Raw genomic sequence first — 18591 nt, forward strand, 5'->3', positions numbered from 1 at the left:
GAAAAAATTCCAATTCTGCCCCTGATATTCCTCATGCTGTCATTTTTTTTTTTAATTTGGTGGCACACTTTTGAAACTTCACAAATATGTTGTATTTAGTGCCAACTTTCCGAAAGCATCCCAAAGTTATTAAAAAAAAAAAAACAATTATGATTTTTTCGAGTGCAAATGAAAAAACCTAGTAAATAAACGTTTTAAAGCTAAAACTACTCAAATACTTGATTTCACAAAAAGTTCTTTCTGATGTTAGAACTTCTCTGAGACTTAACGTTATCGATAATATTAATACTTAGAGAGAGAGAGAGAGTTTTCTCTTTTCTCGTTTTTACAAAACCAGAAACCAGAAACCAGAAAATTCCATTCAATTTATTTTTAAATCAATTGCCCGTTGACGGAACTCTAAAGCTGGCAAATTAGCTGCTTTTACAGAGGACTTTACATAGATTTTTTAAGGCTTTTGACAGGATGTCTCATATGATATGATATTTGATAGCTAAACTAGTAGGTCTAGGCTTTCGTTCTGAGTTCGTGAAGTGGTTTAGACCCTATCTGGATAATAGGCGCTGTGTCTGTCGTTTTGATAATGTATCATCTTCCCCAGGATGGTGTTATTATTTAATGATATTTCCTCCTGTTCCTCAGTATTGGTAAATGTCATGTACCTCTTGTGCAAACGTGATTAGTTCTTTTTAAAACATTAAAGTCAAAAAAACAAAAAAATGAAGTCAAAAATATATATCTTTTTAAAACAATAAAAAAACCTCGTTTAAAAAAAAGAAAATAAATAAAAAAATTTAAAATAAAATCTAAAAACTAAAAGAAAATGGAATAAAAAAATTAGTTTAAAACAAAGAAGAAAGTAAAACAAGTCACTAATAATTAAATGAATTGGAAAAAATATATTTTTTTCCTTTTAAAACAACTAAAGGGAAAGCACTTAAAACAAACATAAACCCAAAATCAAAAAACCTAAAAACTAAAAAACAAAAATGAGAAAAGAAAAGAAAAGAAAAGAAAAGAAAAGAAAAGAAAAGAAAAGAAAAGAAAAGAAAAGAAAAGAAAAGAAAAGAAAAGAAAAGAAAAGAAAAGAAAAGAAAAGAAAAGAAAAGAAAAGAAAAGAAAAAAAATAAAAGAAATAAGTTCCCAAACATTAACAGCCAACTTCACACAAGCAATTTAAGGGAAAAATTATTTAATTTTTTTAATTTCATATGAAACAACAACGATGAAATTAAATTAAATAAGTTCCTAAAAATTTAATGAAATAAAAAAAAACTATTTTGTAAACAAGCCCTAAAATTTAAAAGAAAACTTAATTAAAAAAAAAACTTTATTACATACTAAATAAATGAAAAAAACTATTTTTCTTTTAAGAGCAATAAAATCTATAAATTATAAGAAAATGAAATTAAAAAAAAGATTATAAAAAAATTAAATAATAAAGAAAGAAAATTTATCAAAAAAAGAAATCAAATTCCGCTGCCTGGGGATTCGAACTTCGGATATCTCGAATGACACGCCAGTGTTTTGCTCACTCGGCCAATGCGACTGTTGGAAAATAAACAAGCGCTTTCTGACTCAAAGAGCATTTCACCATGAAAGTTGGTAAAAGAGCTTTTTTTAAGAATTTCATGCCAGAATAATCACGTGCAACTAAATATCTTAGCCAGAACTGCCCCGTAAATCGAATAAAATGTATAGAAGGTTTATAGTTGAATCTTAAGCACTGGTATGATTTATGCACTATTTATGTGAATGTTATCAATACTTCCTTAGGTCACCACAAGGTTAACGGTCAATATGGCGCGCTAATCATACGTGACGATCCAGTTCTGATGCTCAACGCCAACACTTACGATTTCGATCTACCGGAACACTATATACTCATCTCCGATTGGATGCACACCTATGGCGAACAATATTTCCCAGGTGAGCCCAGTACAGCGGGTATATTTCCCGATTCGGTGCTAATCAATGGACGCGGTATTTATTATACCAAAGACGGTGTACGCGCACCGACTGTGGTACCACCAATGCGCTATTATGTTATACCTGGGAAACGCTATCGCTTTCGGCTGATCAACTCAATAAGTCATTCGTGTCCATTTCAGTTTCAGGTAATTTTTAGCTACTGATTGGATTTTTTTTTTTTTTGTAAATACTATAAATTACTCCCACTCCCTGTACAGATTGAACGCCACAATTTAAGCATAATTGCATCAGATTCTTATGATTTAAAGCCACGCTATATTGACACGCTAATTTCTAATGCCGGTGAGAGGTATGATTTTGTTTTGCTCGCTAATAACACGGCTGGCGACTACTGGATTCGAGTGCGTGGCATGGGTGTCTGTGCTATACTGCCTACAGAATCCTTTGCCTTGCTGCGCTATGTGAGCAATGATCCTGCAGACGAACCTGATGAGGAACGTCCGTTGCCGCCAATGCCGCTTTATAATGAGACCTTCGCCTCTGGCGTGGTAAGTTTATTTTTTATAATGGAAGTGGTAAGGTAGTTTTTTTAATATGAATATGAACATGAATAAGAATATGAATTTGAATATGGATATGATTATGAATATGAATACGAATATGAATATGAATAAGAATATGTATATGAATATGAATAGGAATATGAATATGAATTTCAATGTCGATATGAATATGAATATGAACGGGAATATTAACATGGATATGGATACGAATATCAATATGAATATAAATATAAATAAGAATACGAATGTGAATGTGAATATGGCTGTGAATATTAATAGGGGTATTCTCTGAGTCTTGCAAAGCCCTTGCACGGTGCACATATTGTACGGATTGCACGGTAAAAACCGGTTTTCGTATGGGACAGCTTTGCAAACCGTGCAAGGGCTTTGCAAGACTCAGAGAATACCCCTAATATGAAGATGAATATGATCGTATCGTTGTTTTCTTCCGCAGTACCTCGACCATCCCAACGGCACCTGTGGCGCGCCTGACAATTATTGTATTAGCGAACTTGAAGCACTGGAGCAGGATGAATTTCTACGCACTACCACGCCGGATCATCAATTCTTTTTAGCCTTTACAAATTTTCCTGTACCGAATAGCGAAATTTTCAAGAATGGCACTTACTATCACTTTGCAAGTTAGTATTTCAAGAGGTAGCTTTTCAACACTATTCCCACCTTACATCAGAAACTATCTGCCTATTCTTACAGATCTGCAAAATAATCTCACCATAGTGGGCGCTATTAACAACCTCAGTTTTATTTTTCCCAATTACCCGCCGCTGACGCAGCCGGAAGCAATGAACGATACGCAGTTTTGCACTGAACTTGAAAGGCCAGCCTCGTGTCTGGGCAATCGTCTATGTCCTTGCGTACATCGATTACACATTCATTACGGTAGCATCGTCGAACTGATATTAGTCGATGAAACGGAATGTGAGTATAGTTTTGTATGTGTATGCATTTTTGCGGAAATATGTAGGTCAACATATCTAAGTGTTTATTACTAAATAGTTGGCCACTGCACTTCAAAGCGCCAAAGTTCATATCTGTAGTTGCACTTCCCAAATTTGCACATTTTTCTATTTCACACAAATTTTTCGTACACACAGGTACTTATTTATTTATTTATTTAGTCCAAAATTCTCATAAGCTATATGTGTAAATGTGTGTGTGTGTGGGTGTGTGTGTTTGTTTCTATGTGCTCTATATTCTATGCATTGCTTAATTTTTTTTTTAGTGGTTGGCCGCTTGCATCATCCATTTCACTTGCACGGCCATCGCTTCATCGTAACTGGCTTGGGACGTGATTCGAGTGGAACGCCAATGACTGTTTTGGCTGCCAAGCAGTTGAAAGCCAACAATTTGTTGCCGCATAATAGCAACAACACAAGTCCACCATTCAAGGATACTGTATCGATACCGAGTCGCGGATATGCAGTTGTACGATTTCGTGCTGAGAATCCGGGTGAGTATCGAATATATTTGTGAGGCGAAATTGTTAGGAATTTTTAGATGAACGTAAGTAATTGTAAATAAAAAAATCGTTAAGTTAGTAAGTTATTCTGAGTCGAACAAAATGGGTTCTCAATACAAAGGTCACTGTGAGCTAACAACTTTTGGAGGTTGTTGAACTCGGCCAGAGTGGCTTAGGCGGTTACAGCGCCAAATAAGAAAAACTGAGTGATTTTTTATTTTTTTTTATTTTTTAAAGCGGGTAAAGAACGGAAACCTCACTTGCCGTAATTTTATTTTTAAGCTGAAAAAATGCGAAATTCCTCGAAATATCCTTTGTTGCAAAAAATGTTTCCATTATTTTTAAATTAAATGTAAGCTGGATAATAAAAACTATGATCCAATACTTTTCATATAAAATCCTGTAGAAACGTCAAATAGCAAAATTACTCTCGGAAGTGAGAGTAAAAAGTGAGTAACAACCAAAAATACGCGAACAAAAAAAAGCATTTTTCCTGTAAAAACGTCAAACAGCCGATCGCTTGAATTTTTTCATGATTTTACCAGAAGAAAAAGTTCGGATAAAATCTTGCAACTTCATTCTCTACACAACTTACCAAAAATCGCTCTCATTTACAGGATAATTTTTCCTGTAACTTCCTGCAAATTCGTGTAAAATGCTGTTCAAGTTCATGGAGTACTGGATCAGAGCTAAAATGTCCAAGAAAAAAGGCTGAGTACCAGGTTCTCAATATATTTGGGGTGTAACCACTTTATTAAATTTGTCGTAACCAGTACAATACTTTTTCATAACCACTTTGTGAATAATTCAGGACTATTTGAGCATCGTGTTATGAACTACCCCGATCTAGTTCAAAATTATGCTCAAATAGTCCTGAAGTGGCTCTCAAAAGTCGCGAAACTTGTCCCGAACTGATCTCAAACACGTATTGAAACGATTCCGAAATGGTCCCTTATTAGTCCCAAGATGATCCCTAACTAAACCTGAAATGTTCCTGAAATAGTCCTGAGTTAGTCGAACAATGTTCATCAAATAGTTGGGAACTAGTCCCAAAATGGTCCTGAACAGATTCCGAAATGAAATAGTCCTAAACACGTCATTAAATGATCCCGAATTAGTCCCGATACGATCCTAAACTAGTCGTAAACTATAACTAGGGATGAAACGATACGAGTACATACAAGTTCATAATCGATACTTTTCGATCGACACCAAGTAAATTTGTTATCGATACTTTTGAAACAAGTACTGAGTAGGTATCGAAAAAAAATACTCGTTTCGAAACCCGATACTAAAGCAAATTTGACCTCGGCAATTTTTCCACCACAGTTATTCCTGTTCAAGTGGAAGAGTGAACTGGATGAATGCTCAGTACAAACGTTTCAACGCGATGTTAAGCTAACTGGGTAACTCTATGGGTTTCTGCAGACCTTGGGCAAAATGCAAGGAAATTCATACGACTATCGGCAAATACTAAAGGTAGTGGGAGTCTTGCTCCGTTACTGTATAAAATAAACAAGAAGAAACTGAGTAGGGTACAAAAAGTTGATTTAAAAAAAATTCTTGGAAAAAACAAATTTAAACGCCATCTTCGCATCTAGTCTAGAGAAAAGTGGATATCTAATAGAAAAATTATTCTATATCGCGATATATAGATAATAGAAAATGTTTCGTATTTTAAATGCTTCTACGAATTTCTTTAAATAAAATTTCGTCCGTATTATTTGGTTTCTGTACTCTTCGCACTTCTAGTTTTGTGTGGAATTCTACCAGATAAAGTTATAAGGAGACATTTTTGAAACTATCGTATTTAAATCTTTGGCTCATAATTTTTGTACATAATACATTTCTACTGCATTGAAATCGTTAGAAAGACTTAAATTCCTGGGAAGTACAACAAAATAAGATTTTCTCAGAAAAATTGTATGAGAAAATATTTTTCTTAAAGGAGACTAACCCTCTGGTAACCTTTTCCAATGAATTGTCGGTGTTAAATACCATTGATCATGAAACATATAATTTGGAGTTTAGGATTCCCAGATAATAGTTAACTTATGACATAAAAAAACGAGATTAAACGTATTAAGTTAACAAGGAATACCTTAATAGCCAAAAGTATCGATACGAGTAGGTATCGATACTTTAGATCCGATACTTTCTTTCGCTGCTACTTCCGAGCGAAAGTATAGCTACCTGCATGGTAACGTTTCATCCCTTAATATACCCGGTCATAAGAGTTTTGCCGCTTTATATGTTGGGGCTCTCCATCTATCAAGGAGTAGACCACAGGTTTCCACAGGAACTCCTTTGGCCTTTCTAGTCGAAGAGCTAACCCCAATGATATCCTGCCTGGTGAAATCATCAATCATGTAATTACGTGCAATTTCACTCTATCTTGGGACTAAAGGCAATATGATTTGGTAGTAGCCCAAATATATCGGGATATAAGTAAGGTATTCCCCGAACAGCTTCGGTCATGCCATAAATGATCCGAAAGCCTTGGAAGAATGCATTCGTAGTCAGCCTAACTCTTGAGGCAATAGAAATTTCCGGGTTGAAGGAGAAACTAGTGTTTTCTACGCTGATGGCGGAATGAGCTTCGCCTCCTTTACTTGAAATGTCTACACAAATGCAATGGTAGGTGTGATTCGGAGCGCACCGCTGTAGACAATAATTGACTGGCATACGGTTTTATATAAGTCAATAGATTACCTTTGGAGAAAGGCTTGCCCGTGGAGCCTTCTTACCCGTTTCTCAATATTTGACTTTCACGCTAGCTTTCTGTCTACGATCGCGCCCAAATAAGTATTTTACCCTGCCAGATAGCACAAACGGAATGCCAAGGTTGGAAGCTTGACCTTAGGTACCTTATGCATATCTACTGGTGGTGTTCCTCTGTTCTTAACTAAATTACCTTAGAATAGAAATAGAATATCATTTCTACATGTGTGTACATTAGAGTGGTCCAATTTTTGTATGGGGGCTTCCCCTTTTTCCATTTTGATATTTGTAATATCTATACCAACTTTCAATTTTCTACTGTACCCAATACATGGTGCTCAATGACCTTGAAATTCGCTACTGGATTGCTGTGAAAGTTGCAAAAATATTAGTGATTTTTATGAAAACCTACTGTTGCCATGGCAACTGAAGCTAGTGATATGCTTTTAGATAATTTAAATTTGAAATGTTTTTGAGTTGCTTAATCAGTTGTCTGATTAATATCTTTCTACCTTTGGCTAGACCGAAGTGGCATATTTAAAAAAAAAAGTGAAAATTTTTTGAGTACGAATAATTTAAGTTGTCCTTAGTTGGCAAGGATTAGCTTAAAATTCTCTATTTATTTAGCGTAAAATGTCTTTCGGTCAAAGGAGACAAGAACTCAATTTCCATGAGTCTAATAAGGTGTTTATGGGTACCAAATTTTTTAATAGAACATCCTTTAATAGCCAAATATATCTTATTTAGAAACACTTTTATTCAAATTTTCTTAAATCCTGCAAAAGTAACTCAACTTCGCCTTTGAAATTTGTGCACTCATGTAAAAAAAATGATTGTGTTTACTATAAGTACGTATGAACACTCATATGTATATACATAACTACCCATATGGAAAAGTTGTATGTACGTACATAGTTCATTTGAAAATAAATAAACAAAACTCAGTCCTAACAATCCTCTATAGAGTAAAGTACTCAGCAAGCTGTGGCCACACATTTTGTTCGTCCAGCTTAACAAATGTATTTTCAATTTGAAGCAATTTTCCAAACCATTAGCCCACGACGATGATACTCATAAAACTGCAAGTAACTACCATGAAACTGACATAAACGCCAGAACTAAAGTAGTGCAATATTGGCAATATTTCTTGTATACCGTAAATAATTTGAAGACACAATTAAACTGAACCACACTGAACTTATAAAGCAGGATGCAGTATTTTGTTTTTTCTTCTAGTTTTTGTTTGCTTGAGCAAAACTAAATTGTTTCGGGCGTCATACACATACATATGTAGAGTGGGGGGCAAATAGCAAGGAAAGTGACATTTTAACAATATTTGGCTATTTTTTCTTTTGTTTGTATTAAGTTTATTATATTTTTAGAAACGTTTAGCTCACTATCTATTAAAAACCATATAAATCTGAATTTCAAACTTTGTACAAAACTAAGGAATGTTCGACAAAATTTCATCAGAGTTCCAAACTTGTTGAACAGAATTTCTTCCATAAAAATTATGTTCGACAATTTTATAAAAATTTTTACAAATAAACGGTACGTCCTAGCTAGTTCAAACTTGTATTTTAAAATTTAAATTCTTAATAAAAAGTAGGAAACTTTAATAAAAATTTGTTGAATTTCGAAAATTTTTTCCTAATTTTTGTAAGAATTTTAAAATTTTGATTTACATGATTTTTGTTAGATTGTGAGATATACTTTCATAAAAAATAATAAACATTAAACACAAAAAGAAAACTAGCCAAAATTTGTTAAAATCTGGCTACCCTATTTTTTTGCACGTCATCGTATGTACTTACTTAGATGAATGTTACTCATACGCCATGTTCGATGACACAGCGGTGGTTTTATGTATACTAGGGTGGTCTTTGATGTAGGAAAGCAAATTTTTACATCAGATTTCCTAAAGCCCCCCACATACATATTTTTCCTTTGGCACCTGTGCGACACGCCTTAAACGTTTTATGTAATGTCAGTGACCGTGGTATTACCGATTGAAGTGGGTAAACCGAAAAAAATCATTGACTTGATTTTTAAGGACCACCCTAATGTATACATCTGTATGCATGTATGTAGTGTTGGGCAGTATCGATACCACAAGTACTCAGAACTCGATTCTCGAAAGGATCGAACACACCCGATTTTTAAAAGCATCGATACTGAGCACTCCAAAGAACTCAGTACTCAAAAAAGAACTCGAAAGTACTCAGTACTCACAAAGTACTCAGAGTCGATTCAATGTACTCAGTATTTTAAATAGCTGTGATTACAGAGCTTTGAACACTTACTTATTACACTGTTTAAAGTATAGGGAGCTAGTTTTAACGGAATTCTCATAAACTACACAAAATTTTTGTTTCTTTTCTTCTTCTTAGTTTTTAAGTTGCCAGTATAAATTTTCCGACTATCGACCTATTATGTCATAGCCGTATGTTCGTATTTTCATCCGTTTATAAATATTAAACATTAATTGTATCTGATATAATAAAAAAGAGAACATTTTACTACTACTACTACTACTACTCAGTATTAAGTGTCGAATAAATATTTTAAAAGTACTGTGTTTTATTTATTTAAGTTTCAATAGTTTTCAAGTACTAATTTGAATAAAAAGCTGTCAGCTTGTGAGATATCCACACGAAGCATTGAAATGTTACCAACTGTTGCGAATTTAAAGATGGTACTCAGTACTCTCAAAAATACCCGATCCTTAAAAGTATCGATATCAAAGAATTCGATCTTCAAAAGTTCAAAAGTAGTCATGGGAGTATATTAAAGCGCCGCCTCCAATTACGATTCTAGATGCGACCGTGAATATTTTTAGGGATCTACGGCTAAGTTTCATTCTGAGATGGCCTCCAAATAAATGGATGTGCAAAACCTTAATTCGCAATTTAAGCAAGATACCGTATAATCTGTGCTGCCTCTGCTGCTCGCCCGAATAGTGTTTTGCCGAAAGATTATACAGTGGCTATCAATCTGCGGATTTAGCAGCATGGTTCTCCACGAGTAAGTCAACGGACGGTAAACTGAAGATTCTTTCTCTAGCAGCCGTTGGGCGCGAGCCGGCATTTCACCACACCAAGGTGACCTTAAATAGTATTGGTCTGACTATAATGTGTGTAGCACCTATGCAACAGGCCAGATGACAGAACCCAAGTGACTCAAAGTATTCTTTCCACAACAATGCGCCTCCACAGCAGTATACCATCCTTCACCACTCCCGGATAATTTGTGTGATCATTGACACGAGCACATGATATATGGTCTTGTGAAGGGCACATCTACCCGAACAATAACAAATCCCAAACAGAACTAGGCCAAAAAAGATATATTTACCACATTGATAGTATATTTCTGCACGGCTTTGGCTTAGAAATTATGCCCCTGCACATCTCTACTGTCAACCAATTGGTGCTCAAATTTCAAAATCCGCATGTAAAGCTCACTTTGGCACTTTAATGCGAGTGTAAAAAAAAAAACACTTATAAATATTTTCAAATTTCGTACCGAAAACTGCTGCACAATTGCCCAGCTCAATGGATAGTAAATACCAGATTATATATATAACTTAATATTTTAGCTAGCGTTCTCTGACTTCTGCGATATTAGACACAAAATCACCACATCCAAAACTAGTTGATTAGCTTTCATATTACACCGGAATATGTTATATAGATATGCAAATGAGTACATAAATGTAGGTATTAGTATTGAAAATTCTAATTTTAATTACCAAAAATAATTTAATATATTCTTAATGCACACATCCATATATATGTATGTATAAATATGTTTACCTTATTTTATCAACTAATATCAAAACATGCCATTTCACTTTCCATTTACCAGGCTTTTGGTTGATGCACTGCCACTACGAATGGCATCTGGCCATCGGCATGGGCTTAATACTACAAGTGGGCAATATGAGTGAAATGGTGCCACCACCAAAAGGCTTCCCTAGTTGCGGTAATTACCTGCCCGAACTGGACGAGTTCGAAGGATTGTCCGCGAAAAACTATTTTATGTAGCTAATGAAAATATTGTAATGAAAAGTATGTACTGAGTATTTAAATAGAAATTCATGGAACAGTAGTAAAATCGTTTACAAATGTTTAGGTGTGTACAAGTAAAACTACTTATTTATGTACATCCATGTATGTATGTATGTATGAACACTAGGCTGCATCACCTTATAAGCAGACCAAAAAAAAAGTTCGCCGTGTACCTTTGAATCTAAAGTATTTTTGCAAAGCAATCAAAAATTAATTTTTTGGCCAAACAAAGGGGTTTCTTTTTGGATTTCGGTGACACCTACATTGGGAGTTAAAAAAATTTACAAAGTTCTACTGAAATACTCAAAGTACTTCCTTCGTAAAAGTTTAATGATTTTTGACGGGCTTTACCGGGAAATTCTGTCAACTATCTTTCGCATCACAACAGTTTTTCCAAAGATAAAAGTCTTTCGTATACAAATGTCTCTTTTCTTTCTTCCGAAAGACTAATTGAGAGATCTAACAAGTTATTCTGTTTATTTTTAGAAATAAGTTTTCTAAGAATTAAATTAATTAAAAAAAAATTCTTTTATAAACATATATTTAAAATATTTAAAGAAATTAAAATAAAATAAATAAATTAAAACAGAAAACGAAATCAAAAGGTTAAAAACGTTAATATTTTTTTCTTTTTGAAACAATCAAATCTAAAAATTTAAATAAAACAGATATAAAAACAGAAAAATTAAAAAAATATATATAAAATTTTAAATCTAAATGAAATTATAGAAAAATAGTATCCTTTCTGAAATAGTAAAATATATAAATTAAAAGAAACTTCTGCTAAAAAATTAATTACATTACAAAATTCTAAAAGTTTTATAGAATTTAACAGATGTTTGTCTTTTCAAAACAATAAAACCTGAAAATTAAAAAAAATTAACGACAGTGAAATTAAGATAAAAAATTAAATAGTTTTCAAAAAACTAATTGGAATTGAAAAAAATCTTAAAACAATAAGACCTAAAAATTTAAAGAAAACAAAATTGAAAAAAAGAAAGAATTATTAAAAAAAAGAAAAAGCATAAAATAAAATTTTGTTTAAAAAATATGTTTCTTTGTTTAAACAAAAACATAAAAATTAAAATCGACTTGAATTAAAAAAAAATTATATGAAATAAAAACTATTTCAATTAAATTTACGAAAGACTAATTGACAGATCTACCGAGTTATTCTATTTATATTTTAGAAATAAGTTTTCTAAAAATTAAATTAATTAAAAAAAAATTTTTTATAAACATATATTTAAAATATTTAAAGAAATTAAAATAAAATAAATAAATTAAAACAGAAAACGAAATCAAAAAGTTAAATAACGTTAATATTTTTTTCTTTTTAAAACAACAAAATCCAAAAATGTAAAGAAAATTAAATTAAGAAAGAAAACATTTAACTAAGACAGAAGAACGAAATCGAATAACTTTGAAAAATGAATAAAATTAAAAACAATTCTCTAAAATAATATAACCACTAATTTTTAAGCAAAAAACAAAAATTCTTATATGAGTTCAGTCAATTTCTTCATCATCCAATGATCAAATATAAACCATATAGGTATCATACTTGCCTTACCTTACCTATACTACCATGGAGGTACCACCTTTCCATTAAAAAACTAATTATTGAAATCGGTTAACGTGGTTCAAAGCTATGCGGTAATATACATAAAAAATTAAAAAAATTAAAATATTTCGACGAATTGATAACGTTTTCTCCTTTTTTTGAAGTCGTTAAAAAAAGAAAAACAAAATCATAACATAATACAAAAAATGATTTAAAATTTAAGGAATTCAAAAAAATGTTTTTTTTTAAACAATAAAACATATACAGTGAAAGAAACTTAAAGTAAAAAGTAAAAAAAAAAATTAGAAAAAATAGTCCAACAAATTTATAAAAAATAGTTTTCTTTTTAAAATAATAAAATCTTAAATTTTAATGAAAATTAAATTAAACAGAGAAAAGAATTGTTTAAAAAAACGAAGTCAAATAATTTTCTAAAAACTAAATGAAATCAAAAATAAATCTTCTTTAAACAATAAAACCTAACAATGTAAAGAAAAGTAAATAAAAAGCTTTCATTTAAAAAGAATTTGGGGTGGTACATTAGGTTTCTATGAACTGAGAATTGGTGGGTAAGAACTGGAACAGGAAAGGTTAGGTTAATAAACTTTGGAACAAAAAACTCTCTCCTCGAATCAAGAACATCGATAGATCATACTTTAAGATCCTACTTTAAGTGCCGAAAAAATAACAAAAAATTAAAAAAAAAATCTAAATTGCTTTACAAAAATTCTTTAGATTCAGGTAGAACTTTTTTCAGCGATACCGTCTAATGTACATACATATTTGTATAGTAAGAGCTTTTCGCTTTATGTCTGTAAGTATGTATGTAATACTTAGCAGTTGTGTCCGGCAGGCAAATAAATTTTGCGCATTTCACTATGGCACGCGGACAAATGAAATTCCAACTAAACATTTGCCAGTGCAGCAAGGTGAAAGTTTTCCATTAAGCAATTTTTTGTTGTTGTTTCATTATTTGTTTGCATTTCATTTTGCTAATTTATGTCGCCATTTTTGCTGTCATTTAAGAGCGTGAAGCATTTTTATTAGCACGGTTTGTTATTTGTTGTATGCATCTGGGTAGATTAATCATCAACATAATTGTGACATAAATTAGCAAACAAAACAAATGCGCGCACGCACACAGGCTAGCGAGGTGGTGTTACGTAACGTGCTACAGTTAAATCTGGAATGCCAGTATTCCTTGCAGCACAACTAGGAGGCGAGTATCAGTAGTAATCAAATGACTGGATTTGTTTTAATTTTTAATGGCAAAGTTCAAAGTCCTTTCAGAGTTGAGAACATTTCCAATGACTTTATGGATAGAGCATCGAAGTAATCAAGCGGGAATACATTTCCAATAGACCAAGCTCCATAGCCTGGATGCCACACTTCCACGACGATCCACAGGAAGTGCTGGAATGGATTCGCATGGCCTACCCTGAGCTACCCACCCATGCCATGATTGGAAAATAGCAAAGATAGGCCAAATCGACGGCAAACGCAGGCTGGCGGTTATAGTCCTCAACGTAGAGTCAATAGAACCGCTTGGCAACCAAAACTGGAAGGTAAACTATGGCTTACAGGTACTGAACCTTCATGCCTATAGACAAGATGTGTCAGGGAAACTAGTCCTGTCCGAAACAGTAGAGGCCATACCAAGGACAAAGTGGCATCCAACTCCGAAATGGTAGGCGAACTCTTTGAGAGAGTAACTCTGGAATATATGGATCTCAAAACTTTTCATTTGAAAATACTTTTTTATACATTTTCAAATACTAGTTATAGCCTAACAGATACCAAGTTTGAAGAAAAAGCAGAGAATACAAACAAGTTGGAAAGCTCATCTTTGTCATTTACCTTGTCGAAATGAGTGCATTCATTATCCTTATTAATGAAGTAAAAATATTAAAAGATTATGATTATGCAAACTTCACACAGCGGAGAAGACTGTTAACACTCAAGGATTCTTAGTTCGGTAAGCAATGCAAAAGAAATATTTCCCATTAGTTCGTCGTATTTAGGACTAGGCAGGGCCGTGGCAGGGAAAGTGATCGATGATCTTTACCACACATCATCCTCCCTTAGAGGAGAAGTCTTTACGGCAGTCTCTGAGCTGATGGAGAGACCATCTAATAATTCGTGGCCTACTTGTGGCTGACTTGTTCAATAAATATAGATCTGAGCCATAAGTGGTTTATTTGAAGACAGTTGGCTTAAAGGCATTTAGGGCAGAATTGAGCTACTTGTTCCTTTACGTCCCAATGCTGTTTTTAAGGATATTTCTGTGCTCAGTAACCCTGACTAAAGTCCCGTTGCCATCGTTGAAGCTGGAAATGGGATTAGAGTCTGAGATGTTTGCTTATTGTCGTTTACTCTAGACTTGAGTTTATCGTAAGAAGGACCGAGAGAGCTTTAGGAACTCTACAGGGGTTGGCCAGATAGGTCCTCATAATAAGCACCCTTTCCATTTTGCTCCTGGACGTATTTTTGTCCAGTGCTCGCCATCATACTGTAACTCCGAAGGTAATAATGGGCCTAGCTTCAGCTGTGTGTATACAATTTATCCGCCATAGGTGTGGTAGAAGCTTTTCGAATTTAAAATAAGATTTAGTCTTTATAAAAGCAATATTTAACTGGCGGGCGGGTCATTGGACCGACCTTGACCATCTTTTAAATTTAGGGTTTTCTGGTCAATCTAAGATACAAACCGAATTTCATTAAAATCGGTTTTCGCCTCAGTTTGTAAATCTATTCGGTTTTCCACATTTCTTTATTCCGAAGCAAAAATACCTCAGACACCAAATTACAGTAAATTCGAGCACAGACGCGGATTTTAGCTAAGGCCATTTCAATACGAAATCCTACAACCAAATGGAAGGTGCGGATTGTAACCTAGTTCCCTCCAGCACCCAAGGCGTTTCGGCTTTGAAATTATTGCACCCGAGGCGTAGGCGCGGATTGTAACTTAGGTCATTCTAATCACCAAGGCAGTGCGGCTTCGGTCACCTGCTCAACGCAAAATCCAGCAACCACAGCGAAGGCGCAACATGGCCCTCGAGTTGCTAGCCGGCAGTACCTGGGGCAAAAACAAAAAAACAGAAATTGGCTGGCGTGTTTTAAACTATGCAGCACTCGTGTGGTCGCCAAAGACTAGCAGAACGCAGTGGACGAAGCAACAGGCATGCCAAAATGCAGCACTACGGATCGCACCGGTAGTCTTCTGATGTCGCCATAGCACCACGTACATGACGAGGCTCAATTGCTCCATTTCAAGGTACCTAAACGGACTAAAGTACTTAGTACAAAAGTTCATAAAACAACATCTCGGCCCGACAGCGTACCGACTGAACATAAACGACATTCACAGGGAGTCGGTCTCGACTTACATCAACTGCTAACCTCTGAATGCCGTTTTGGGAACACAGCTACCTGACCTGGAAAGACAGAACCTCGTCTGCTTCCAGAGGCTCGCACCACAATAGCCCAACTTAGCTCTGGATACTGCAGCACGGTAAACTCTTATCTGAGTAGGATAAATATAGATACGACTCGCAACACCTCCTCGCATACCCACGCTTACGGGTACTTTAGATGCTTCCTCCTGGTAAAAGAAAATCCCTTGCCTCGACTTTTAGCACAGAGTTTAATTTAGTACACTTTCACAAGTTCATTTTTACCAAAAATTTTAATTCATTTACCTTATATTTACTTGTGCATAATCCATTTTCCTGCTGCCTAAGCTTGTCTTTCTGAAACGTGTGTATTTACTTGCATAAAGGAGTATGTGTTTGACCATATAATTTTGTGTTTACGCAATTACGATATTATCTAAACATATCAAAATAAGTAACTTACTTAACGTCTTACTATTTCTAGTCGCTTACCTGTAGTCTTTTGTAAAACTGACAGCCGACAGTACCTTGATGGTGGTATTAAAAGTTTACTTTGCTGTTTATAAATATGTATAAGATGTACTATACATATACATAGGTGCAGTACATTTGAAGAAGTGTGCAAATAAATAATACCTACACGCCTACATATGCACCACTTACCTACATAAATAAGTATATATTATTTCTTTTGCTTGGTCTTGCTTATTAATGAAGTCATTAATTCTAAATGTCAGTCATCAAAACTGACGATATCTAACATTCGTAATGACATTGGGGACGTAAACCGGTGGGTCGTCTATCCGATCGGTTGGTCCGTTGCTCGGCTGGTCGGTTGGACGGTTGGTCGGTTGGACGGTCATTCAGCCACTCGGTTGGCCATTGCATACATCTACGATTATAATTTTGATATGCATGATAATAATAAAGATAATGATATGCCAAGCGAAGCGAAACCAAATGGAACAACTACCTTTAGTTATTTACGTAGTAAAACTGGCAAAACAATTGTGCATACATATGTAGTGTCCGCTTTCGGGAGGTATGTACATGGACATGCGTACATGTGTGTGCTTTCAGGCGTGTGGGAACGTGTGTGTCCCATGTGACGCCTGCTAGCACTTTCAAATGCGTACTCAATCCAATTTTCAGAGGGTAAAGTACCCATTGTGCTCACAAGCACTTTTGTTAGTTTGTATGTATGCATTTGTGTATGCATACGTGTTTTACTTAAGTTTACAGTTTACTCGGTATTTACCGGCTTTATTGTCCTTTGCATTGTTTAGGGAATAGAGATTGAAATAATCTTTTTTTGGTTGCTTTCTTAAATCAACAACAAATTTTAAACAAAATAGCACCACGAGGAAACTCTTTAGGAATCTTGAAAAGGGGAAGACAAAAAAGCTTACACGGAATTATGTTATTGTCCTTCAAAATGTTGTAGTAGCATGTATTATGGATAAGATTGACTAAATACTAGACACATAAGTATCTATTATAAGAGAAAAGAATAGAAGTCAGTCAATAATTATCATATTAAGATAAAGCATTTTCGAGTGGTCTATAATTATTATTCCAGATAAATATTTTTAAGTCTTCAAAGACTTTTATTTTGAGGCTTATATTATAAAAGTCTTTTTATAATATTTATGAGTGCGAAAATATTTGTAAAGTCTTAAAAAGACTTGGCTTGTTCAGGTTCATTTCGGGACTAGTTTAGGGATAGTTTTGGACTAGCATTCGAAAACATGAACACTTTTGTTAACGTGAACTCCCTTGGTTTTAATTATTTCACATTATCGAGCGTGCACTGTATGTCGAAAAATTCGGATTCGTTATAATCTGCCATATTATGTATCAGATTGCGATGAGCAGACCAAGAACCCAATCAAATTTTTACTAAATTTAAGTTAAAATATTATAATTGTCCTACGAGGATTTGCGGCCTACAATACTACGCGCAGGCGACGCACAGTGAAAGAGCTCCATACAAAATTTGGTAAAAATTAATAAATGTGTTCCGATTTTGTCGAAAATTGTAACGTTTGGTGACCTTTTACCTAGGAGTGATTAAACATGAAAAATAGTTGAATTTACCGGACTGTCACGCCCACTACACTAGGGGGCGGATATGGTAAATTTTATCCGATTTAAATGTGGAAAAAATCCGTCAACTAGCACCCCCACCAGCCGTTCGTATCCTGGATTCAAATGTTGCAAGGCCTAGTAACGGGTGATTTTTTTGAGGTTAGGATTTTCATGCATTAGTATTTGACAGATCACGTGGGATTTCAGACATGGTGTCAAAGAGAAAGATGCTCAGTATGCTTTGAAATTTCATCATGAATAGACTTACTAACGAGCAACGCTTGCAAATCATTGAATTTTATTACCAAAATCAGTGTTCGGTTCGAAATGTGTTTCGCGACAAATTTTGTTCAGCGATGAGGCTCATTTCTGGTTGAATGGCTTCGTAAATAAGCAAAATTGCCGCATTTGGAGTGAAGAGCAACCAGAAGCCGTTCAAGAACTGCCCATGCATCCCGAAAAATGCACTGTTTGGTGTGGTTTGTACGCTGGTGGAATCATTGGACCGTATTTTTTCAAAGATGCTGTTGGACGCAACGTTACGGTGAATGGCGATCGCTATCGTTCGATGCTAACAAACTTTTTGTTGCCAAAAATGGAAGAACTGAACTTGGTTGAGATGTGGTTTCAACAAGATGGCGCTACATGCCACACAGCTCGCGATTCTATGGCCATTTTGAGGGAAAACTTCGGAGAACAATTCATCTCAAGAAATGGACCGGTAAGTTGGCCACCAAGATCATGCGATTTGACGCCTTTAGACTATTTTTTGTGGGGCTAC

At 34.5% G+C, this 18591-nt stretch overlaps 1 protein-coding gene across 1 annotated transcript in view; it reads left to right on the top strand.

The window, feature by feature from the left end:
- The window catches only part of LOC118750826 (laccase-2-like), a 13648-nt gene extending 2842 nt beyond the window's left edge, over positions 1-10806 (top strand). Inside the window, exons 3-8 of the mRNA XM_036485559.1 lie at positions 1777-2117; positions 2190-2480; positions 2950-3136; positions 3210-3434; positions 3739-3966; positions 10564-10806. Of these exons, the coding sequence (XP_036341452.1) occupies positions 1777-2117; positions 2190-2480; positions 2950-3136; positions 3210-3434; positions 3739-3966; positions 10564-10742 (1451 nt within the window). The 3' untranslated portion in view covers positions 10743-10806. The remainder of the gene's footprint in view (positions 1-1776; positions 2118-2189; positions 2481-2949; positions 3137-3209; positions 3435-3738; positions 3967-10563) is intronic.
- The last annotated feature ends 7785 nt before the right edge of the window (positions 10807-18591 follow it).

The sequence above is a fragment of the Rhagoletis pomonella genome, unplaced genomic scaffold, assembly GCF_013731165.1.
Source record: "Rhagoletis pomonella isolate Grant_MI unplaced genomic scaffold, Rhpom_1.0 Rhpom_scaffold_00001, whole genome shotgun sequence".
NCBI lineage: Eukaryota > Metazoa > Arthropoda > Insecta > Diptera > Tephritidae > Rhagoletis > Rhagoletis pomonella.